The sequence below is a fragment of the Bufo gargarizans genome, chromosome 7, assembly GCF_014858855.1.
Source record: "Bufo gargarizans isolate SCDJY-AF-19 chromosome 7, ASM1485885v1, whole genome shotgun sequence".
In the NCBI taxonomy this organism is placed as follows: domain Eukaryota; kingdom Metazoa; phylum Chordata; class Amphibia; order Anura; family Bufonidae; genus Bufo; species Bufo gargarizans.
In genome coordinates this window covers 24,691,539-24,718,015 of record NC_058086.1, presented here as the reverse complement: position 1 = coordinate 24,718,015, position 26,477 = coordinate 24,691,539, and the positions used below count along the sequence as shown (strand labels likewise).

Here is a 26,477-nt window from a genome sequence, read left to right as displayed (position 1 = left end):
CCCCCTGTAAGGCTCCATTCAGACGTCCGCATGCGTTCTGTGGATCCGATCCATGTATCCATGGATCCGTAAAAAATCATGCGGATGTCTGAATGGAGCCTTACAGGGGGGGTGATCAGTGACAGGGGGGTGATCACCCTGATTACCCTGATCACCCCCTGTCATTGATAACCCCCCTGTAAGGCTCCATTCAGACGTCCGCATGCGTTCTGTGGATCCGATCCATGTATCCATGGATCCGTAAAAAATCATGCGGATTTCTGAATGGAGCCTTACAGGGGGTGTGATCAGTGACAGGGGGGTGATCACCCTGATTACCCTGATCACCCCCTGTCATTGATAACCCCCCTGTAAGGCTCCATTCAGACGTCCGCATGCGTTCTGTGGATCCGATCCATGTATCCATGGATCCGTAAAAAATCATGCGGATGTCTGAATGGAGCCTTACAGGGGGGGTGATCAGTGACAGGGGGGTGATTACCCTGATCACCCCCTGTCATTGATAACCCCCCTGTAAGGCTCCATTCAGACGTCCGCATGCGTTCTGTGGATCCGATCCATGTATCCATGGATCCGTAAAAAATCATGCGGATGTCTGAATGGAGCCTTACAGGGGAGTGATCAATGACAGGGGGGGTGATCAATGACAGGGGGGGTGATCAATGACAGGGGGGTGATCAGGGAGTCTATATGGGTGATCACCCCCCTGTCATTGATCACCCCCCTGTCATTGATCACCCCCCCCCCCCTGGTAAGGCATGCGTCCGCATGCGTTTTGTGGATCCGATCCATGTATCCATGGATCCGTAAAAAATCATGCGGACGTCTGAATGGAGCCTTACAGGGGGGGTGATCAGTGACAGGGGGGTGAGGGGCATGGCGAGTTCCTAGAATTTTTTATTTTTTGTCGCAAGTTAGTGGAATATGAGACTTTGTAAGGAAAAAAGAGAAAAAAAAATAAATCATCATTTTCCGCTAACTTGTGACAAAAAATAAAAAATTCTAGGAACTCGCCATGCCCCTCACGGAATACCTTGGGGTGTCTTCTTTCCAAAATGGGGTCACTTGTGGCGTAGTTATACTGCCCTGGCAATTTAGGGGCCCAAATGTGTGAGAAGAACTTTGCAATCAAAATGTGTAAAAAATGACCGGTGAAATCCAAAAGGTGCACTTTGGAATATGCGCCCCTTTGCCCACCTTGGCAGCAAAAAAGTGTGACACATCTGGTATCGCCGTACTCAGGAGAAGTTGGGGAATGTGTTTTGGGGTGTCATTTTACATATACCCATGCTGGGTGAGAGAAATATCTTGGCAAAAGACAACTTTTCCAATTTTTTTATACAAAGTTGGCATTTGACCAAGACATTTTTCTCACCCAGCATGGGTATATGTAAAATGACACCCCAAAACACATTCCCCAACTTCTCCTGAGTACGGCGATACCAGATGTGTGACACTTTTTTGCTGCCAAGGTGGGCAAAGGGGCGCATATTCCAAAGTGCACCTTTTGGATTTCACCGGTCATTTTTTACACATTTTGATTGCAAAGTTCTTCTCACACATTTGGGCCCCTAAATTGCCAGGGCAGTATAACTACGCCACAAGTGACCCCATTTTGGAAAGAAGACACCCCAAGGTATTCTGTGAGGGGCATGGTGAGTTCCTAGAATTTTTTATTTTTTGTCGCAAGTTAGTGGAATATGAGACTTTGTAAGAAAAAAAAATAAAAAATAAATCATCATCATTTTCCGCTAACTTGTGACAAAAAATAAAAAGTTCTATGAACTCACTATGCCCATCAGCGAATACCTTAGGGGGTCTACTTTCCGAAATGGGGTCATTTGTGGGGTTTTTCTACTGTTTGGGCATTGTAGAACCTCAGGAATCATGACAGGTGCTCAGAAAGTCAGAGCTGTTTCAAAAAGCGGAAATTCACATTTTTGTACCATAGTTTGTAAATGCTATAACTTTTACCCAAACCATTTTTTTTTTGCCCAAACATTTTTTTTTTATCAAAGACATGTAGAACAATAAATTTGGCGAAAAATTTATATATGGATGTCGTTTTTTTTGCAAAATTTTACAGCTGAAAGTGAAAAATTTCATTTTTTTGCAAAAAAATCGTTACATTTTGATTAATAACAAAAAAAGTAAAAATGCCAGCAGCAATGAAATACCACCAAATGAAAGCTCTATTAGTGAGAAGAAAAGGAGGTAAAATTCATTTGGGTGGTAAGTTGCATGACCGAGTGATAAACGGTAAAAGGAGTGTAGTGCCGAAGTGTAAAAAGTGCTCTGGTCATGAAGGGGGTTTCACCTAGCGGGGCTGAAGTGGTTAATATCCTTATCAGCGAAATTGCAGAAGGCCTCGATGGTAAGGTGGGTCTTTTTGCTGATGACACAAAGATTTGTAACAGGGTTGATGTTCCTGGAGGGATACACCAAATGGAAAAGGATTTAGGAAAAGTAGAGGAATGGTCAAAAATCTGGCAACTAAAATGTAATGTTGATAAGTGCAAGATAATGCACCTGGGGCGTAAAAACCCAAGAGCAGAATATAAAATCAGTGATACAGTCCTAACCTCAGTGTCTGAGGAGCAGGAGGAGATGTTAGCAGAATGCTTGGGTGTATAGGGAGAGGCATTACTAGTAGACAGAGGGAGGCGCTCATGCCGCTCTACAGAGCACTAGTGAGACCTCATCTGGAGTATTGTGCTCAGTACTGGAGACCATATCTCCAGAAGGATATTGATACTTTGGAGAGAGTTCAGAGAAGAGCTACTAAACTAGTACATGGATTGCAGGATAAAACTTACCAGGAAAGATTAAAGGACCTTAACATGTATAGCTTGGAAGAAAGACGAGACAGAGGGGATATGATAAACTGCTAAATACATAAAGGGAATCAACAAGGTAAAAGAGGAGAGAAGATTTAAAAGAAGAAAAACTGCTACAAGAGGACATAGTATTAAATTAGAGGGGGCAAAGGTTTAAAAGTAATATCAGGAAGTATTACTTTACTGAGAGAGTAGTGGATGCATGGAATAGCCTTCCTGCAGAAGTGGCAGCTGCAAATACAGTGGAGGAGTTTAAGCATGCATGGGATAGGCATAAGGCCATCCTTCATATAAGATAGGGCCAGGGGCTATCCATAGTATTCAGTATATTGGGCAGACTAGATGGGCCAAATGGTTCTTATCTGCCGACACATTCTATGTTTCATCTGTCAGCAGATTTGTCCCTATGACACTGGCTGACCTGTTACATGTGCACTTGGCAGCTGAAGGCATCTGTGTTGGTCCCATGTTCATATGTGCCCAGTGGCGTAGGGATCGCCATAGCAGTGGCTATGGGGCCCTACGCCACTGGGGGCCCGTCTGGGCCGCCTTCTGTTGATTTTTTTTATTTACACACACACAGGCAGCCAGGCCCGAGCCGCGGGGCGCGGGCGGTCCGCGGCTCGGGCCCGGCTGGGGACAAGGAGTCAGCACTGGAGCAGGCTCACGCAGGGCCAGGCCGACAAAGAGGCTGGGGAGGCTCCAGCCAGGCCACTGAGTAACTCAGAAGATCCGATCATATTGTAACCCCCAGGCGTTCCCATGGTGACGGGGACGCTTGCCTGGGGGTTAGAATATACAGGGCCACGCCGCTCACAGGAGCACATTTATAAACTAATTAGTAACTTTAATAATTTAATCATTGACATCGCTGATCTCTTTACTTGGATTGGATTAGCTCCGGTAACGGTAACAGCAGGCAGTGCGGGGGGCGGCGCTCACTCACTGACGTCACACGCTTGCTCCTCCCACTAGGCGGCGCAGGCACGTGACATCAGTGAGTGAGCACTGCCTGCTGTTACCGTTACCGGAGCTAAGACAGAGTAAGATATCCAAATCCAAGTAAAGAGATCAGCGATGTCAATGATTACATTATTAAAGTTACTGATTCGTTTATAAATGTGCTCCTGTGAGCGTCGGGGAGGGGGATCTGTGGTGGATGGCACTATTTAGGGGAGGGGGATCTGTGGTGGATGGCACTATTTAGGGGAGGGGGATCTGTGGTGGATGGCTCTATTTAGGGGAGGGGGATCTGTGGATGGCACTATTTAGGGGAGGGGAATCTGTGGTGGATGGCACTATTTAGGGGAGGGGGATCTGTGGATGACACTGGGGGGGGGGTGAGGGGGCCATAAAATTATTTTTGCTATGGGGCCCATGCATTTCTAGCTACGCCCCTGTATGTGCCCGCATTGCTGAGAAAAAAACTCACAGCTGGCCTTGTCAAAGTGCAGCGGTAGAGAGAGCAGAGCCTCTAGGTGTAATGGTAACGCCCCCGTTGCTCCTAGAGGCTCATTTGCATGTAATAAAACATCATTTTTCTCAGCAATGTGGGCACATAGGAACATGGGACCAACACAGAGGCCTTCAGCTGCCAAGTGCACATGTAACAGGTCAGCCAGTGTCATAGGTACAAATCTGCTGACAGATGCCCTTTAAAGGGGTTCTGCACTTTGTTTTAACTGATGATCTATCCTCTGGATAGATCATTAGCATCTGATCGGCGGGGGTCCGACACCCGGGACCCCTGCCAATCAGCTGTTTGAGAAGGCAGAGGTGCTCCAGCAGCGCCGCGGCCTTCTCACTGTTTACCGCAGGCCCAGTGACGTCACGACTAGTATCAACTAGTATCATTCAAGCTCTGTTCACTTGAATGGAGCTTAGCCCCGCCCACGCTAGTTGATACTAGTTGTGACGTCCCTGGGCCGGCGGTAAACAGTGAGAAGGCCGCAGCGCTGCTGGAGCGCCGCTGCCTTCTCAAAAAGTTGATCGGCGGGGGTCCCGGGTGTTGAACCCCCGCCGATCAGATGCTGATGATCTATCCAGAGGATAGATCATCAGTTAAAACAAAGTGCAGAACCCCTTTAAGCCCAGTCTTGCTAGAGCTGTGATGGCTAACCTCCGGCACTCCAGCTGTATTAAAACTACAACTCCCAAGATGCACACTTGCTTGGGTGTTCTCAGAATTCCGTAGAAATGAATGAAGCATGCTGGGAGTCGTAGTTTCACCACAGCTGGTGTGCTGGAGGTTAGCCATCACTGTGCTAAAGCACGGATGCTCAACCTGCGGCCCTCCAACTGTTGTAAAACTACAACTCCCACCATGCCCTGCTGTAGGCTGTCCAGGCATGTTGGGTGTTGTAGTTTTGCAACAGCTGGAGGGCCGCAGGTCGGACATCCTTGTGCTAGAGGCTGGAGATCTCCTTTACACTATCGATACAATGTTAGAACTTTTTGCAGTAGCCACATGGTGGTTTTTATATCGCTGTAGGTAATAACTAGCAATCATGTTGAGTCTACAGCCATTTCCAGATATGCTGGATCTCCAGCCACAATCCATAACCTTCCCTGAATGATGAGGACTTTTGGTCATACAATAAGACATTTCTCTTCTCCTGTCATACTGAGGGCTGCCATATTGTGCCCGGTTCTCCTTACCTGTCCTTGGAAAGTTTTTGAGAAGATGAATTTCTCCAAGGTCAAGGCTGGAGAACTTCAAGTCAAGGTGTATCCCATCCCTTTGGCCAGCTAGGTATTTTATTAAAGGTGGCTTCTCGGAGAGAGACATTTTAGGAGCAGCGAGCAGACGCTGATGGAGATGGGTCACTGCTCCTTTGGACATGCTTTTCCTGTGCACCAAGGATTTGGTCATATCCTTATGCTCCGACCCCAACTTGCTGGACAGCCTCACAAGTTCCACGCTCTCACGTCCACATTTTACTTCTGCTATTGCAATGTTTTCTTTACCCATGACTGTGGTTTTTGCCCTTTTTAAGGTGTGAGGGTTGTGTATGGTCCGGGAAGACTTGGACGTTGAATATGGGATCGTTGACCTTTTTCTTGAAGCATCTTGGTTCCCAATAATTGAGGTTACATTAGATGTCTGGCTTTGCACCATGGAGAGGGATCTTTGGTTGGTCGGTTGAGTAAAACTGATGTTTACAGGTCCATTGAGGGGTTTTAAGAGAGGAGCACGTGGCCTTCTCACTGTGGAGCCCTCCACCAATAAATTGATGCCAACATATTGAGGAATATCCACAGCAGGCTGAAATAAAAATGAATATAATATGTTTCTGGTAAAGCGACTAAGGTCTGATCACTATGTAAACTACTGGATGTACCTGTTTGTAGATAAGTTCGAAGCCACCAACGTCACAGTTGCGATCATACTTTCGATCAATCACTGCGCGTAAAGTATCCTCCTGAACCATAGCACAAAGCCTGGTGGTCACAACTGTAGATGGTGCCATGGTTGGGCTGGAATTAATCTCAATCAACCAGGGCTCATAGTTCTCTCCGAACATAAAATCGGCCCCGTATAACTCAAAGCTGCTTTTTCTGAACTCTACTACATCTTGGGCACTTTGCATGGCATTTATGATGGCAGCCTTCATCCCTGGCACAATGATCTCCTCCCAGGCTCTCTTTTCTCCCAACCTCTGGAGATGCATCTGGAATTGATCGCTAGACCACATATTATCGGCAGGAACCTGAGGATGACGAGTACGGGAGTTCTCAAAATTCTTTTGTATGGAGTTATTGCATAAGTGGATGGATCTGGAGAGGAGAAATATGTGATCCATCAGAAAGAAATGTCCTACAAGATGTCTCATCAACTTGTTTCTGGTCGATGGTAATGTCTGAAAGTTACACTTAGACAAAGATGTAGACTCTGGAACTCTATCTTTTAACCTGTAGCACACATTTTAAGAAGACCCAGTTCATTGGACAACCTAGATCAAGCAGCCGCTAAGTATAAAGGTGAAGTAAGTAACATTTTCTCATGACAATGGCACCTGTCAAGGGGTAGGAGATTGGGTACAATGGGAACAGTCAGTGCTCAAAGTTGATGTGTTGTAAGCAGATAAAATGGGCAATCACAGGGGACCTGAGTGACTTTACAAGGATCATGGGCATCCAAGGTTCATTGGTATTTGTGAAGGCTAGCCCATCTGGTCTGATCTCACAGAAGAACTAGAGACCCAAGCAGAAGATGGGAAAACGCCAACAACTTTGGCTTCCAACCAACCTGACACTACTTAATATAAGAAGTGGGAAGTCTAGGTAGCGACAAAACTCTAGAATTAACCATCTTAGGAATTAAGAACTAGTATGTCAAGCTAACCTACGTGTCTAGATTCTCCAGGGAGAATGGTTGTGTTGAAAATCGCACGTAGCATTCCCGGTAGAACCAGATGGTCAGAGGGTTCCAGTCCGTCACCAAAAACCACTGACGCACATCAAATTTGGTGCCGAAGATGAGTAGCGGTCTCTCAATGTATTTCTGGACCACCCACTTTCCATCCTTGACAATCATGGGATCGTAGTCCACCAGCTTCAGAATCTCTGCCAAGCGATCCATGCAGATAATACCTGCAGAGAAAACGCCAAGGAGTATGAAGTAGAAAGGGGAACGACCTGTAAAATTAAGGATCTGCGGTGTCATCAGAAGAGGTCTTGGTTTCTGAAGATTTTTGACAAACGCTATGGCCACCGTTACAGTTTTCACAGAAATGAAGGCAGTGTTACTGAAGTCTGCTTCGTTATACAAAGATATATACCTCAATCAGCGTTTTAGGAAAATTAGGTCACAGCCCCTGTGAAAGCTGTAATGATGGCCACATTTGGTGTCACCTAGATTTCCAAAAATACATTATAATAATTAGCTCTCACCTCTTCCACGGGATTTGGCACCTGGTTTAACAATCCAGATATTCCTGTCACCTTCAATTTCCAGCTGCGGATTCACTTCAGCTAAATGCTGCAATAAGTTACCGCACTGATCCATATATGAGAAAGAATGCTCAATGGACGCTCCTTCACTGCAAGAAGACAAATGAGTATATAAATGTAGCGTCATGCTAAACACACATGTTTCTCTCTCTCTGTCTATATATATATATATATATATATATATATATAGTAGTTATATTCTTGTACATAGGAGCAGTATTATAGTAGTTATATTCTTGTACATAGGAGCAGTATTATAGGAGTTATATTCTTGTACATAGGGGGCAGTATTATAGTAGTTATATTCTTGTACATAGGAGCAGTATTATAGTAGTTATATTCTTGTACATAGGAGCAGTATTATAGTAGTTATATTCTTGTACATAGGAGCAGTATTATAGTAGTTATATTCTTGTACATAGGAGCAGTATTATAGTAGTTATATTCTTATACATAGGAGCAGTATTATAGGAGTTATATTCTTGTACATAGGAGCAGTATTATAGTAGTTATATTATTGTACATAGGAGCAGTATTATAGTAGTTATATTTCTGTACATAGGAGCAGTATTATAGTAGTTATATTCTTGTACATAGGAGACAGTATTATAGTAGTTATATACTTGTACAGAGGAGCAGTATTATACTAGTTATATTCTTGTACATAGGAGGCAGTATTATTATAGTAGTAATATTCGTGTACATAGGAGCAGTATTATAGTAGTTATAGTTTTGTACATAAGAGGCAGTATTATAGTAGTTATATTCTTGTACATAGGGGCAGTATTATAGTAGTTATATTCTTGTACATAGGAGCAGTATTATAGTAGTTATATTCTTGTACATAGGAGGCAGTATTATAGTAGTTATATCCTTGTACATAGGAGGCAGTATTATAGTAGTTATATTCTTGTAGAGAGGGGCAGTATTATAGTAGTTATATTCTTGTACATAGGAGGCAGTATTATAGTAGTTATATTCTTGTACATAGGGGCAGTATTATAGTAGTTATATTCTTGTACATAGGAGGCAGTATTATAGTGGTGATATTCATGTATATATGGGGGGGGGGGAGCACTATGGTGCATTACTGAGCACTTTTTGTATACTACTGTATATATGGTGTATTTCCTTCATCACCTTTCTTAGTGAACACAATCGATAACCCTTACACTTACTGAATGACCTGATAGTAGCTGTGCAGAAATTCCTCCCATGATGCATCTGTCATGATGGAAGATGAAGCTGTTTCTAAGTCAATATCATCATGTTCCAGGCTGTTCAGATAGGCCTCGCAGGCTTTGATGGCTGTTGTGATGATGTGACTGGGGACACAACCTCCGCGCTTCTTGTTTCCTCTTTTGTTATCTAAGGAAAGGTAGTAGGAAGGTCCAGCTGGTGGTGATCCTGCTGATCGCATGCACATTAAATGGGACCAGATGCCAGATTCGCTTATAGCATGCAGGAATCCTCAGCATAAGGGCTCATTCACACGACCATGCTGTGTTTTGCGTCCGCAATTTGCAGAACGGAACAGGCGGCCCATTATAGAATTGACTATTCTTGTCCGCAAAACGGACAAGAATAGGACATGACTTATAATTTTTGCGGGGCCACGGAACGGAGCAACGGATGCAGACAGCACACAGAGTAGACAGCACACAGAGTGCTGTCCACATCTTTTGCAGCCCCATTGAAGTGAATGGGTCCGCACCCAATCTGCAAAAAATGCGGCACGGATGCGGAACAAAACCACGGTCGTGTGAATGAACCCTAAGTGTGCAGTTTTTGGAAGATCACATGAGAAGTGGAACCGGCTACAAAACTGAAGATTCGCATTAGGGTCATGTGGCCCGAAAATCGCAGATCTGCAAAACATGGATCCCGACTGTGTGAATGCTGCCCTTTCCTTTTTTACTTCAATACAAATGTCCTATTTTTGTCCGCCAAACAGATAAGAATAGGACATGTTCTATCTTTTTCGTGGGTGCCACGGAACGGACGTGCATGTGCTATCTGCATCTTTTGCAGCCCCGTTGAAATGAATGGGTCTGCATCCAAGCCACAAAAAATGCGCATTGGAAGCAGACAAAACACACGGTCGTGTGCATGAGCCCTAAGTGCAAACTTAGCTCCCCTTCCACCCTAAAGCCATGCTCCCTACTTACCATTCACAGTAGGTGTATTCTCCTGGATGTCAAGAGTTCTGTCCCATTGTCCAGCTGCCACTCTTTTGAGAATGCTCCGAGCGGCCGTCAGCCAGAAATCCTCTAAAACAAGGAACATGTAAGACCGTAATTTGCAACAGAACGCTCCATTTATCCATATATTTCAGTCACCTGCTTATCCTAGAACTATAAATGCCATATAAGCTTAAGGATTTGGTTAGGGAATGCCTATATATCAGTGATGGCGAACCTTTTACAGACCGAGTGGCCAAACTGTAACCCAAAACCCACTTATTTATCGCAAAGTGCAAACACGGCAATTTAACCTGAATACTACAGTCCAGTATAGTATATCCTCCATGTACCTTATCATTTAGGCATAATAGCCTGCCTGCACACAGTGCGCTGCCAGTGCCGTTCATAGTGCACCCTGCGCCTAAGGATTCATAAGGCATATTGGTACGCCTTAGACTTTTTTCAGGGCGCCTGAAGAGAGGGCTCTGAGTGCCGCCTCTGGCACCTGTGCCATAGGTTCGCCACCACTGCTATATATTATAGTAAAGCATATACACTATACCTAGTGTAGGGCCTAAGGGGGATGGGCACGGCACAGAGCAATGTGTACTTTGAATCTTTGTGTCGTGCTCCACCCCCTCAGGGTGTCTAATTTTCCATTTACTATTGTAAATTGTGTGGGATAAATTAACTAGGAAGAAGAAGGATTAATTCATAAAGTTCAAATGTCCCACCCACTAGGAGCTGACAGGATAAAATAATACTAATATTACTACTCAGGGGAGGGGTCTATTATACATGTATGATGTATGAGAACTGCCCGTCGTCTGACGGCCCCGTCCACAGGGCTCTCTTACATGTAACAGTCCAAATTCGGAAGTGAATGAGGCTGCGATACCAAGGCCATCCGCTATACAATGCACGGCGCTGTGCCTGGTAAGAAGAAAGAAGGCGCTGCGCTACTGCGAGCACTGGTGCCTTCTCAAACAGATGATCGGCGGGGATCCCGGGTGTCCGACCCCACCATCATATACTGATGACCTAGCCAGAGGATAGGTCATCAGTAAAAAAAAACTTTCAGAAAACCTCTTTAATGTGCCCAATAATCATACCAATGAATGCCCTCTTCTCATCCTCGGCTCCCAGCCTGTAGCATCGAGGGAAGAAAGAATCGGGGTCGGCTTCGTCAAACCAGTGGAGGTTCCTTAAATTGGTACAGAGGCCCACCTGGAGGAATGACACCAGAAGCCCCATATGAAAGAGTCTATTACAAGTCAATTTCAACTAACCATTCCTTTAGAAACCCTGTATATGAAACTGTGCGGTTATGTGATGTAAGAAAAAGTAAGTGCCCCCCTGCCATTATAGGAGCTCAGCTAAGCAGGAAGCTGTGTGTCTGACAACTTGTCGACTGTTTCCAGTGGCAACCAATTGATAATTCTGATGTGGCTTATGTCTATACTGTGTATGTAAAATGCTGTTAAAAGGTTAACCTACCTATTACGACACGATCCAGTAAACCCATCCTGAGGACCCACCTTGGTAGTGAAGGAGCCAGCTTTGGCATAATGGTTCATCATCTGATCTTTCTTCAGGAACCTGCCATCCACAGCGTCTCGCCGGGTTGTCCAGATAAAATAGGGTATTTCGTTGCGGACGAGTCTTGACTGAAGTGACAGAACATACAGAAAATGCACATAGTTATATGATGTCATCGTCTGACGTCCCGGTCTCCTGCATTGCCGTCCTTGATAGGACAAGGGATTGAATGGGCTGGACAGGAAAATGTCTGTCTGTAAATGATGCATCGGTGGCCTTCTTCTCCAAAGAGGTGGAATCACTGGTTTATGACTATGGTGTCTGGCAGCTGCTTATCTCACCCACATTGAGACATGATAATGTCTGGTCAGACAAGCAGTGCGTGCATGCTAATAAATCATAGATTGCTTGGCAAAAAGTTATGATTCTCAAAATTCTGGCACTCAGTTTCTCCACTAGATGGCGCCTTCTGTATACTATACAGCTTCCTAATCCTTATATGATAAAGGGGTTGTCTATGTTCAGGATAGGTCATCAATATCTAATCACTGGGGAGGACTCTGGCGCTCCCTGCGGATAAGCTGCTGGAAGGGACTGTAGGGTTTGAATGAGCGCTGCTGCCTCTTCCTCTGCCTTTGACAACACGTCTATCGGTCACATAGCCATGACGTTGCTCAGTCTCATTCCATTGAATGTGACCGAGCTGCAGTACCAAGTACAGCCACTATACAATGGACAGCACTGTGCTCCACATATCAGCGTTACGAATTCCATTATTGCTTTCCGTTATAACGGAATTGTAAGACGGAATTCAAAACGGAAACCTTTAGAGGCATTTCGTTTTGATCCGTCATAATAGAGGCCTGTGGGCAAACATAACTGATCCGTCATAGAAATAGAAAAGTAGCAGGGCACACCTACACTTGGATACACATAGGAGATTTAATTAAAATTTGATTTATTCAAACAAACATAAAATATAAAATATACATAAAACTAGATTAAACAAATATTTGCATGCTATACATTTAATAGTATTAATGAAGTAAAATGATGAAAAGCACACTATAATACAACAAATATTTGTAATCCTGGAATATGGGGGATATAGGAGGATTGAGGGGGATAAATCTTCCTAGAGCTCTATTTATCCGTAATGCCGCGCTCACAGAAACAGGTCTAAATATTCAGCTCTTTTTGCATAGTTCGTATTATTCAAGAGCTGCAAGATAGATTTTACACGGTGACTTCAGTATATTCGAATGAAGGTGGGTGATCTATCACTCATATACCTTTAGTTCGGTAATGTCCCAGGGCTCACTGTCTGCATATACACCAGTTCAGCAGTAGTTTTTTACTCACGATTTCGTAAGGTTATGCCGGCTGTGTTGCGATTAGCGTGGCGTCCCACGTGTGTTGCGCTTGCAGACGGTGATGCGATTTCCGGGATATGGATCCAGGGATCTTCGGTCATCAATTGCAGGAGTGTCGTAGTTGTGAATTTGTAGGTAAAAATTCCTGCAAAGTGCTCTAGTCAAGCAGCAGGTTGATTTACTACGGCAATCAGTCTTTGATTTTCTCCTGCCAATTTTTGTTTGATGCCGATCCCCTTCCTTATTAGCGGTATGAAGCGCTTCAATATTCCGGTTGGATATTCAATTTCATGGGATCTTCTTTCACCAAACGCGTTTCGGAGTTGCAAAAAGAGCTGAATATTTAGACCTGTTTCTGTGAGCGCGGCATTACGGATAAATAGAGCTCTAGGAAGATTTATCCCCCTCAATCCTCCTATATCCCCCATATTCCAGGATTACAAATATTTTCATCATTTTACTTCATTAATACTATTAAATGTATAGCATGCAAATATTTGTTTAATCTAGTTTTATGTATATTTTATATTTTATGTTTCTTTGAATAAATCAAATTTTAATTAAATCTCCTATGTGTATCCAAGTGTAGGTGTGCCCTGCTACTTTTCTATTTCTATGTACATTTTCCTTGAAGATTGGGTGTAACCTTCTTTGCAGGCGCACCCTTCCCAATTAGTGTCCAGGGGGTGAGCCATCTCATAATCCTACTTTGAAATAACTGATCCGTCGGCAGGACTTTCTTTTCCGTCCTGCATAATGGAAACCAGACGGATCCGTTATGTTTGCCCATAGGCCTCTATTATCACGGATCAAAACGGAATGGCTCTAAAGATTTCCGTTTTGAATTCCGTCTTATGAAATTCCGTTATTTTCTGTTATAACCAAAAGCAATAACGGAATTCGTAACGATGATGTGAACCCGCGATCTTATCGGTGGGGGTGCCTGAACTGATCAATAGCATTACATTTACCATGAGATCGTAGGTGCCATCTGGATCCTCGTCCTTCTCCTCCTCTTCCTCAGCGTCATCATCTGGGGAATGAATTGCGGTTTGTTCATGAGTTCCTTTTGTGAAAACCTTGTTGAAATCCTGGAAACCAGCGTTATCGTGAATGCAAATGTGCGCCATGCTTCATTCAGTGTGCGGATTGGTTAATTTTTTTTCAGGGGGTGGGGCCAGTGATGTCACATAACCTAGAATGCATTATTAGGGTGATGCTACAATGTTTCACGTTTTGAAGGTAGGGCCACACAGGATGGCGCGATTCTGCGGCAAAAAATCCGTAGCATATACACCATGACTATACCCTGAGAGAGCCGGGGGGGGGGGGGTGTCTAATAAATGCTGATTAATTTATTGGACTGTCCTCTGACATTACATTTCTGAGTTCCTTTAAGAATCTCCCCTTGTTTTCCCATTTTACATACCGTCATCATCATTTCCACTTCCATCCCCATCGTCTTCTTCGTTCTCTTCATCCGCCGCCTTTTCCTTCTTCCGGGAAGCCTTTGTGACCTTAGGCAGCTTCTTCTCCACCCATCCTCTTCTCCGCAGGCAATGGCGTATCACAGGGTACGGGCCGTGAATACTGAATATCTTTTTTTGCTGATTTTGGTTATTAGAAAAGAATGAAAAGTATTAGAAAAACCTGTTAAATAGACACTGAAAAGGACAAGTCTTGTCTCACCCCTCTCCATACTTAAAGGCTTTGAACACCTTCAATTTTTGTTTATAATTGCGTTTTACTCATTTATGGCTAAAAATCATATTTGCAATTGGTATTTATTAAAAATATTGAGCCGTTCTGTCACAAGGGGTTAACTGGTTTTCTAACTGTGTGACTAGTACTTTCACTTTATGCCGGTCTTCTAATAAACCTTTATCTCTAAACGACTAAAAGGTCATAAACACTTATTTAAGCCACATTCTTATCAAATAAGAACTGAGCTATGAGTGTTTATAATGCCAGAGAGCAGCGATAAGGAGCCCATCAGCTCCCCAAGTGACGGAAAAGAGAGAAAATCTGAAAAGCTCTTTTCTGTACAGAAAAAAGGACGCCATATTTTTTATTAAGGCCAATTGAAAAAAAAACGTAATCTCAAAATGACTAAAAAAATATTTATGATTGCCATTTTACTAATTTTGGCCTGGCCTTAAAATAATTAAAAAAAATTCAGTTGGTCTTTAAATTAAAAAATAGTCAGCAGCTTTGTCATAAGGGTTAACTTCTGCCTAGCTGTGAGAATTGTACTTTCACTTTTACTTTGTACCGTCATCTAATAATCCTTATCTCATAATTAGCTTAAAAACACTTACAAAGCCACATATATTCTTATCAGTAAGATAAGAGCTGAGCTATAATGATATAATGTTTATAAGGTCAGAGATCAAAGATAAGGAACACAGCATAAAAGATAATCAAAGATAAACATAACACAGAGCCTGCTACTAGAGAATCTCAAGGCTGTACAGAGAAAGGGGCTCCAAATTTTTAATAAAGACCAATTAAAAAATATATATTTTCCAACCTCTGGAGCCCCCATCTATTTGCACTAAGATTCAGGCAGAACTCAAATGCTAAAGGGGTAATGCCCAAGTTGCCCCTTATACCAAGGCCAGCTGTACTTAAAGCACAAGCTTTGGCCGTTTTTCCCTTTCCCTACCCAAGTATTTGAGCACACGACCATATGTATTTTGCGGTCCGCAAAAAATACGGATGACATCCGTGTGCATTTTGTATTTTGCGGAACGGAACAGCTGGCCCCTAATAGAACAGTTCTATTTTTTTGCGCAATGAAAATACGGAAACGGAATGCACACAGAGTACCTTCCGTTTTTTTGTGGACCCATTGAAATGAATGGTTCCGTCTATGGTCCGCAAAAAACGGAACGGACACGGAATGAAATCACGTTCGTGTGTAAGAGGCCTTATCTGAGATTGGAATCAGGGGTCTGTGTTAATTTTGCAGTATTCAAGGCAATGGGGCTGAGCTGCAATACTAGACACAGACTATGGACAAAAGTGGCGCTATTTCTCAAAAAAAGATAGCTGATCGTTAATTCTAATCTAGAGGAAATCAATCGCTCCTAAAGTCTGTATTAGACCGGCAGATCAGCAAGCGATTCCCTCCTGGCAATCACTTGCTAGCTAGCAGAGGAGACCGCTGCTATAAAATGCAGTGATTTCCTCAGCAGCACGGGGAGGAGCGATCGCTATGCCATCGCTCGTCCCTATACTGTCTAGTGGTTTGCCGGCGGAAGATCGTTATTAGACAGCACCATCTGCCGCCCGCAAGCGCAGATTTTTAAGCATGCTTAAAAATCTGAATTGCTGATGAACGTGCTTGCTTGTTCATTGGGCAATCGGCGGCGTTATTACACTGCAAGATGATCGCCAACAAAATATCGGCCAGTGTAATACAGCCGTATGCCCCTTTCACACGAACTCGTTTTCCGCGTGGGTACGATGCGTGAACTGAACGCATAGCACCCGCACTGAATCCTGACCCAATAATTTCTATGGGTCTGTGCACATGAGCGTTGTTTTTCACACATCAGTTCAGTTCCGTGAAAATCACAGCATGTTCTATATTCTGTGTTTTCCACGCAGCCCTGGCACCATAGAAGTGAAAAACGCATTGTATCCGGATGTACCTGGATGCAGTCTGGGTGCAGTGTGTTTTTCACTGATGGTTGCTCCGAGATGTTGTTTGTAAACCTTCATTTTTTTTTTTCACGTGCATGAAAAACGCATTGCATCCGCGCTTAAAAAACTGAACGCAATCAAATCAAACCAAAACTGACTGAACTTGCTGGCGAAATGGTGCGAGTTTCACTGAACGCATCCTGAGCCAATCCGTATCATTTGTATGAAAGAGGCCTTAAGATTTCCACTTTGTGCTGATGCCGAATGCACGTCACTGACCTTAATCGCTTTTTCCACCAGGAGCTTGGCAAGTTTCAGGCGATCTGGATTAATCATGGTGTTATAAATTATCTTGCGCACCCGCCCTTCTGCAGCCGTCACTGTGCGCACACAAGAGAGATGTCAGGGTTATTATCTACAACCGCGCCGCTCTGCAAGACGATATCAACTGAGGAGGTGGCCGTAGAAAACAGGAGGGGGTGACACGCTCAAAATTTGTGTCCAAGCGTGCAAGTTAAAGGTGTTATGCCACAAAAAATTATTTTACGTTTTTCAAACCAGCCCCTGGATCTGAATACTTTTGTAATTGCATCTAATTAAAAATGTAGTAAAGCTACTAAGCTATTCCATAAAATGTATCTGTGTAGCGCCACCTGCTGTTTGTTTTTTTCCTTATTTCTTGTCCACTTCACTGAGGTGGTCGCACGCACTCAGTTTAAATATTTAGAAAGGACCCCCCCACTTGCTAGCCTGAAATAAATCTAGCAGAACAGTCAGAGCATTGAATGGGGAGATCCCTGGATCCGTGTGAGGTACATTCTTTACATCAATCATGCCATAAGGTCAGTTTCCGCACAGAAAAAGATCGGCAAAGTGTACATGAGATTTGTCTAGTACTGTACTACTGTGCTGGTACTGTACTACGCTGTGGTTTTTCCGCACAGGAATCTGCACAGGAAAAACTGCAACATGTGTAGGCGGCCTGAGGCCCTCTTTCACACAAGTGAGTTTTCCACGCGGGTGCGATGCGTGACGTGAACGTATTGCACCCGCACTGAATCCAGACCCATGAATTTCTATGGGGCTGTGCACACGAGCGGTAATTTTCACGCATCACTTTTCGCGTTGTGTGAAAATCGCAGCATGTTCTATATTCTGCGTTTTTCACGCAACGCAGGCCCCATAGAAGTGAATGGGGCTGTGTGAAAATCGCAAGCATCCGCAAGCAAGTGCGGATGCGGTGCGATTTTCACGCACGGTTGCTAGGAGACGATCGGGATGGAGACCCGATCATTATTATTTTCCCTTATAACATGGTTATAAGGGAAAATAATAGCATTCTGAATACAGAATACATAGTACAATAGCGCTGGAGGGGTTAAAAAAAATAAAATAATAATATAACTCACCTTAATCCACTTGATCGCGCAGCCGGCATCTCTTCCGTCTTCTTCTTTGCTGTGCACAGTAAAAGGACCTTTGATGACGTCACTGCGCTCATCACATGGTCCGTCATATGATCCATCACCATGGTAAAAGATCATGTGATGGACCATGTGATGAGCACAGTGAGGTCATCAAAGGTCCTATTCCTCAAAGAAGAAGACAGAAGAGATGCCGGGCTGCGCGAACAAGTGGACTAAGGTGAGTTATATATTTTTTATTTTTTTTAACCCCTCCAGCGCTATTGTACTATGCATTCTATATTCAGAATGCTATTATTTTCCCTTATAACCATGTTATAAGGGGAAATAATACAATCTACACAACACCGAACACAAACCTGAACTTCTGTGAAGAAGTCCGGGTTCGGGTCTGGGTACCACATTCAGTGCAAAACTGAACAACGGAACGCAATCGCAGTCAAAACTGACTGCAATTGGGTACCTACTCGCGCGGGTTTACCGCAACGCATCCGGACACGCTCGTGTGAAAGAGGCCTAAAGGGGTTTTCCAGGAGCACAATATTGATGGCCTATCTTCAGGATAGGTCAGTATCTGATTGGTGGGGGTCTGACTCCAGCACCGCATCCCCCTCGCGAATCAGCTGTTTGAAGAGGCTGCGGTACACCAGTGAGGGTCACAGCCTCCTTGTAGTTTACCAAACACAGCGCCGTACAATGTATAGTGGCTGTGCTCGGTATTGCAGCCCAGGCCCATTCACTTGAATGTGACTGATGACCCCTCCCCTTAACTCATAATTCCCTGAAAGTGTTGATATCAGTGGTCTCCAGCCTGCGGCCACCCCCAGCTACTGCTGAACTACAACTCTCATCAATTGCCCCCATCAATGTAGACCTATAGTATAAATCAAAGGTTTCCAACTTATGGCTTTGTCATTAAACTACAACTCCCAGTATCTGAGCCGGACACTGTGCATGATGGGATTTTGTTCTTGCAACAAAAGGAGAGCCACAGGTCGGAGAGTACTGATCACGCCAAATATATGTAAATTCATGCAATGGGGATAATTAAGGGAGTGGTGGCGGCAGAGGTGGACACTCTGTGTTGTGTCACTCCTCTATTATTCCTACTAGAAGTTATACATGATTTGCTAGCAGTCTGCAATGAAGGTCCAGCTGGGGTGTGCAGGGACACGCCCCCAACTAGTAACATCCATCTGGAACTTTATTGCAAACTGCTGGTAATTTATTCATAACTTCTAGTAGGAATAAAAGAGGAGCGGCACATAGATGCTCCAGAATAGTTTTTACATGGGGAATGCAAGTAGTCACCAGAAGAGGGGGGACATTTACCATCTGGTTTGTGCTTCTCAGTCGCAGAGTGGGGTTTCTTTCTCAGGTTTCCATTAGACGTCTTCTCTTGTCCTTCGCACTGAGTCTGGGGTCTTCCGGATATCCCTAATAATTGGGTACAAGCAGAAGTTGCACAGAAAATAAAAAAGCGATTTGTGCTCTCTGATCTATACGGCAGTTTTGCAATTAAAAGGAAGCAACTCTGTGGGATGTCTATTTCATGGGTAGCAAAAAATAGGGGCGTTCCCCTTTAATATTTAAAGTGGCCTCTGCATGGATTAACAGATGTGAAAAAAAGATTGAATTTACTTACCTGTTCCCTCCATATTTTCTGTTTTGTCACAGTTTTCTCCCTCCGGATCCTGTGTTTTAGGTGCGGGCTGCGTAATACAGAAAATACGATCATATTACATATATACAAGATGGCGGCAGCAACAAATCAGGTTTAGGGTTATCCAGCCCAGATAGATTTCATGGGACAAGCCAAAAAGGGGCAGATAGAAGCTGAATATAGCGATTACTGCGGAGTTGTAACCCCTGATCTATCCCTTTAAAGGGGTTGTCCAAGTGTTTCATTCTGATGTCCTGTCCTCAGGATAGGTGATCAGTGGTGGGGGGGGGTCCGACGCCCAGACCCCCAGTCGATCAGTTGTTTGAAAAGTTTGCGGCGCTCCTGCGAGTGCTGTGGTCTCCTCGCAGTTTACGAAGCACAGCACCATCATTGTATAGTGGCTGTGATGGGTATTGCAGCTCAGCCCCATTCATTTAATTATATGGGACTGAGCTGCACCTAGGCCATGTGACCGATGAACATGACATCACTGGCCTAAGAAGAAGCTGCGGTGCTCGAGGCAACTGATCAGCAGGGTTGTCGGGAGTCAGACCCTGAGGATAGATCATTCGGATACATTAAGTTAACTATTAGATTGGTGGCGGTCCTACCGCTGGGAACCCCCACTGATCAAGAGAATGAGGGCCCCGTACCCCCTCTGAAATGAACAGGACAGCCGGTCGAGCATGCACCTGGCTGCTCCATTCATTTCTATGGGAGTTTCGGAGATAGGTGAGCGTTGTACTCGACTATCTCTGGAAATCCCATAAAAATGAATGGAGCTCCCAAACGCATGCCCGACTGGCAGCTCCGATCTAATAGTTATATATCAATGTAACTGGAGGACCCCTTTAAACACTCAGAAAACCCCTTTAAGTCATAAATAAAGTTAATAGCTACTTTCCGGCATACATGAGGAAGTTGCATCACTAATAATCCCTTGCAATAGTGATCAACAAATAGCAGGGCCGTTGGGGGAATGAAGAAATAGCATCGGATTTCGAAATGTAGGTAATTTCCTAAAAAGGATTATTCAGTCTAATAAACCCGTCATGATACACCCTACTCGGGGTTACAATGAGTTAATAGAGGGGCCCATCTGATTTATCATTTTCTACTCCAGTTCTTTGCTGGCGTAGATTTAGAAGCGGTGGTGGATACGCCAAAGTTATATACAGGCCGGCGCCTCGTCATAACTTTGGCGATCCACCGCCAGCACAGGGGCCACCGCCGGCACAGGGGCTTATTAAGACCGGCGTCTAAAACGCCGGTCTTAATGAAGGACCCCTTAATGATTGCCATATTGTCCGGAGACCCTTCTTACAAGTGGGCATTTTCCGATCTGAAGAAACCATTTTAATCATAAAATCATCAGAAGACACCAAATCCTGCTCCTCCTGTTCATCATGCAACGTCTCCAGTTGCCGCAAGGCATCCGACAGTCATTGATGGCTGCATAACGTCATTTCTGTAAAAATGGGTGGGTAACGCACCCATCGCCGCCTGCGTCAGGAGCAACCACCGGATATGATAATATATACTAGTACTGCAGCATTCATGACTGCGTTATATACAGGTCAGCCGGACTGCACACATTCATCTACGACTTTCCCGATGCTCCTCGTCCATTATCAATGGGCATCATCTTCTAGTTGTAAGGAGCAAGTTATTAACAACTGCCAGGCACTCGGCCCCCCCCCCCCCCCCCCTATAAACGCTATGACCATTGTGATGTCACTGGCTATACGGAGTGGCCAAATGACCATATAAAGCATGTGATGTCATGGAAGCTCTGATGTCACAGGGTATATAAAGCGTGCACGGCGCCCGGCAGCCATTTGCAATCTGCTCCTTGCTAGAGGAAGATACCGATACAACATCACCATGCCAACTAGAAGGAAGAGAGTCAGCAGCGCACCTCGGAGGCGACGTAGATACCGGAGGACCAGCGCCTATAAGCACCAAAAAAGAACAGGTACCGCCATATGACAATGATGGAACCACTGTGCGTGCGTTGATTTCTCTAGTGCGTTTGATACTTTACAGCCACTCATAGGCCCCTTTCAGACGAGTGAATAACATGCTCCGAGTATGCGGCAGCTCCCGTCCTGACCTCCCAGCACTGAGCAGGTTGCATAGTATTATATTGATTTATGGTGCTACGTAACCCATAGGGCTGTTTCACACGAGCGAGTCCATTGCGGGAATCACGCTCCGTGTGTGAGTGTGATCCTCCGCTCTGGACTTGCAGGAGCGCACGGCATTATCATGATTTATAATGCTGTGTGTCTCTGCATGGCCTTTTTTCCACAGAATCATAGTGACATAAAGCTGTCAGTGTGATTCTGTAGAAATCGGTTTTGATGCTTTTTTCACACGCGTGAAATGAACTGAAGAATTACAAACAATATCTCCTAGCAACCATCCGTGAAAAACGCATTGCATCCGGACTGCATCCAGGGTTACATCCGGATGCAATGCGATTTTCACGCGGCCCTATTCACTTTTATGTGGCCGGGGCTGCGTGAAAAATGCAGAATATAGAACATGCTGCGATTCTCACGCAACGCAGAACTGATGCCTGAAAAACAACGCTCGTGTGCACAGATCCATTGAAATGAATGGGTCAGGATTCAGTGCGTTTACTTCACGCATTGCACCCGCGCAGGAAAACTTGCTCGTGTGAAAGGGGCCTAAGGGTAACATAGCATCATAAATCAATATAATGCTATGCGACCCCGTCAGTGCTGGGAGGTCAGGACGGGAGCTGCCGCATACTCACGCTGCGAGTCCGGAACGTGGAACTCGCTTGTCTGAATGGGGCCTTACTACGCAAGAAGATGACTGATATGAAGGTTGACGAGAGGATGATAAATTGGATAATTGACTGTCAGACAGACCGCAGTTTGTACGGATCGGGGCAGCAGAGTCTGGCGGTTTATTGAGCAGTGTAGGTGCCCCTCGGGGAGCTGCAGAGTTTCCGTATAAATCAGATTTTTGCCACCTCCAAAAATTCTCTGTGGTAGTCGGATGTATTGGGAAGGCCGGGTGAGGAGGAGGTTGATGTCGGATTTTGTGGCGTGGTGCCAGGCTAACTATCTACAACTAAGGCCTCATGCACACGGCCGTTGTTTTGGTCCGCACCCGAGCCGCCGTTCATGTGCATGAGTCTAAGGTGGAAAAATAAAGATGCTGGAAATCGTCCGTGCCGACTGCTATGTGAATGTATAACAACTACCTAAGGGATCATGCACACAAATGTATTTTCTTGCTGTGTCTGTTCCGTTTTTTTTTTTTGCGGCCAATGCGGATCCCTTCACTTCAATGGGAAACGGAAACGACTTTGTGTACATTCTGTTTCCGTATGTCCGCAAAGGATAGAACACGTCCTATACTTGTCTGTTTTCCAGACAAGGATAGGCATTGTTACAATGGATCAGCAAAAAAAAATAAACGGATGCAATACGAATGTCACATGCACGTCATCAGTATTTTTCGTTGATCCATGTTTTGCGGACCGCTAAATACATACGGTTGTGTGCATGAAATCCTTCAAGTGACTGTTGTATGATTGTACCGCCTGTCCTGATGTATGGGATTATACCGTCTGCTGTGATACATGTCTGTGTTGTGCTGCTGTGAGACTGAAATTTCCCTCGGGATCAATAAAATGTATCGTATCTTATTATACCGTATATCATCCCCAGGACGGGGAGGCAGCACTCGCTGTAATCCTCCATTTTATTTCTTGTTACAGTTCACAGGCGCAGACGTCGTCGTCACTAAATGCGATGGGTGCGAAGAAGGAGAAGAACATTTCCCGCGAACCACCCGCAATCACCATCGATGCGCAATGTATCCCGAAGCAGCAGGAGATGTTCAGTAATAAACTGATGGAGCAGAATTTAGTGTCTTGTGATAATTTTATAATCGGCAGACGTGGGAATAGAGAGAAGGATGGAGTTCAACAGGGTTTTCCGAGACTTTCCTCCTCTGCATAAGTCATCAGTATCTGATGGGTGGGGGTCCGACACTTGGGACCCCCGCCGATCAACCTTTTGATCATCCATCAGATACTGATGACCTAGTATAAAAGTCTCGGAAAAACCCCTTTAAAGGGGCATTCCCATCACAGACAATGGGGGCATATCGCTAGGATATGCCCCCATTGTCTGATAGGTGCGGGTCCCACCTCCGGAACACCAGGAACGGAGCGGGGAAGCTGGCGGAGGGCGCATTGCGCATGCGCAGCTGCCCTCTATTTATTTCTATGGGGCCGCCGAAATTAGCCGGGCGCTGGCTCAGCTATTTCCGTCGGCCCCATAGAAATTAATGAGGGCGGTGGCCACGCAAGTGCGGTGCGCTCCCAATCACTTGTATGGGGAGAGCACTTGGTGGTGGCCGGACCCTGGGGTCCTCCAGCCAGCACTCTCGCCTCTCCGTTCCCAGAGGTGGGACCCGCACCTATCAGGCATTGGGAGCATATCCTAGCGATATACCCCCATTTTCTGTGATGGGAATACCCCTTTAAGTTACCTTTGCTCTGGCGGGCCGCAGCAGTATTAGCGCAGTTGTGGTTGTGCGCAGGCCTCACTGACAGCCCCCGATATGTGTAGGTGGAAAGCAAACTTTGAGCCGAGCTGTCGGTGCACTGAACCCATTGTCCCTATTTATGTACAAACATAAAAGAGCATTCACCTGGGTAACCATGGCGACACCGGCGCTGGCGGCAACTATTGTCCTTTGTGTAAAGACTTCCCAGCGGCAGATCTGTCATTCAGGTGCCAGGACCGACCTGTATACAGAAAGACAATGGAGTTACCCCGTGGTCTGCAGGCGGGGGATGGGGCGATTTAAAGGGCATTTCCCTACAAATATAATTCTTCGCCCTCTTTTCTCATTTTATTGCAGCAGTTTCTTTAGTTCGATCTGTTTCTGGAAAAGATGGGTGACGACCAATATGGTCACTGTAATATCCTGCAAAAAGGTTGTCATCCAGCTTTCCCTTGCTCCTGAAATGGAATTCCTACCTAGTTATACAGCGACACGAGCCTCAACATCCAGAAATATGGGAAAACTGGGTGGAATCTGTAATGGTGGCCATAAGGGTCTATAGACAGTGGCATTGATCTACAGAAACATGGCGCACGACTGCCATAGGGAAGGCTGGTGGAAACGGGCTCAGAACTGAACTGATTCCCATTTGTCTCTCCACTGTCATAGGGGGAGCTGTCTACAGCTTTATACAGCTTCCATTGAGTTCAATAGGAACTTTATAAAAAGCTTATGCAGTTGGCACCCCCTAGTGGTGGCTGCAGGCAGTAATACTCATACTGCACAGACTTTTCTTCCCTATAACGATAGATTATGTAATTAATTGGCGCATCATTTTGGACCTAAAACAGAATAAATACACTTAATAAAGGCAAAAAGACATTCAGTGGATTGACAAATGGGGTCCATTTAGAGTTTTTTTTCCCCCCAGCTTCCCACTACATTGTATTCCTTAGTAAATGCTGACATTAAAATGTACAACTTGTCCTGCAAAATACAAGCCCTCTTATGGCTATGTGAACGGAAAAATAAAAAAATGATGGCTCCGAGAAGGCCAGGAGTAAAAATAAAAATAAAAAAATGCAAAGAAAGGAAAATTGCAAGGTCCCCTTCAGGGACCAGTTCTGGCTTTGCGCAGCCACCACTAGGGGGAGCCCTAGAAGCTTACTGTCTACTGGTCATACACTGAGCTACTAAGCTCACATTTTCCAGGCTTTTTTTTTTTTTTTTTTATTCCTATAGCAAAAAATACTAACAGATACAGACAGAGAAAATGGTGCATAAATCTGTGAAATGAAAAAAAATAAATAATAATATTTTTTTTTTGCAAACTTAATATATTAGTTAATGCATGAATACCAGCTCCATTGTACAACGCTCCTATGGGAATTGCTCCCTTCATGATAACCTATGAGGAGCAAGCTGCATATTATTTAATGAGTTACTAACATGTTATGGAATTGCCACTTATGCAGTTCTCCAACAACTGGTTCCGATCTCTGTGACAAAGTGACAACACATCACCTGTGAGCAGCTATCTGGGGGATCTTCTCCACCATAATATCTCTCTAGGTCTTTCTATGCCTATTTCCAGCAGGACATGGAGCGACACATCAAAGGCTGTTGGCATCTTACCGGGCATATCAGGACCTGGCACATCCAGCTGCCCCTCTGTCCTGCGCCGTGCTGCTGCTGCACCTCCTCGTGACATGCAGGCAGGATCCCTGGATAATCCGTCCCCTTCTGTTTGTTGTCGTCTGGACGACTGTTTCCCAGGCAACTGGGAAACATAATCCTACTCCTCCTGCGGTAACTGGTGGCTTCCTGGGCCGCTCTGTAATGCACCTGACACCCTGTGTGCAATGTGTGAAGCTCAGTGTAACCTTCGCCATGGAACTGACCTGTCAATTGCTATTTTCCCCCCATTTAAACCAATCTGATACAAATTTTGGCACAGATTTCGTCGCTGTGTGAACATACCCTTAGGCTGCGCTCGTACAGATAAAACCAATTATATCCAGCTCCAAAATACCCCCGTTTTCCGAATCTGTCTGCATACAGTGCAGATTGTAAGTATCGTCACAGCAGCACAGTGTATTTCAGGAATTGCACAAGCTGATCTTCTGAGAGGCAATGACCCATCTACTCGTGTTATTCCGTGATGGGATCCTTTAGGGTACCTGCATACGGGTGCAGGTTAACACACAGAAAATCAGCACCAATTCCCGTGCGATTTTCTGTCCGTTTCGCAACCCCAAAAACACAATACGTAATTGCGTTTTTTAAGTTGCGGATTTGATGCA

At 44.8% G+C, this 26,477-nt stretch overlaps 1 protein-coding gene across 1 annotated transcript in view; it reads right to left on the bottom strand.

Annotated features, from left to right (window-relative positions):
• Positions 1-26,477, bottom strand: part of LOC122944123 (tubulin monoglycylase TTLL3) — a 55,947-nt gene that overhangs the window by 4,499 nt on the left and 24,971 nt on the right. The window contains 14 exon segments of the mRNA XM_044302352.1: positions 5,496-6,102; positions 6,179-6,614; positions 7,187-7,430; positions 7,731-7,879; positions 8,969-9,158; positions 9,959-10,060; positions 11,086-11,200; positions 11,512-11,640; positions 13,857-13,918; positions 14,315-14,492; positions 16,813-16,913; positions 19,290-19,394; positions 19,603-19,669; positions 24,319-24,390. Of these exon segments, the coding sequence (XP_044158287.1) occupies positions 5,496-6,102; positions 6,179-6,614; positions 7,187-7,430; positions 7,731-7,879; positions 8,969-9,158; positions 9,959-10,060; positions 11,086-11,200; positions 11,512-11,640; positions 13,857-13,918; positions 14,315-14,492; positions 16,813-16,913; positions 19,290-19,394; positions 19,603-19,669; positions 24,319-24,390 (2,557 nt within the window).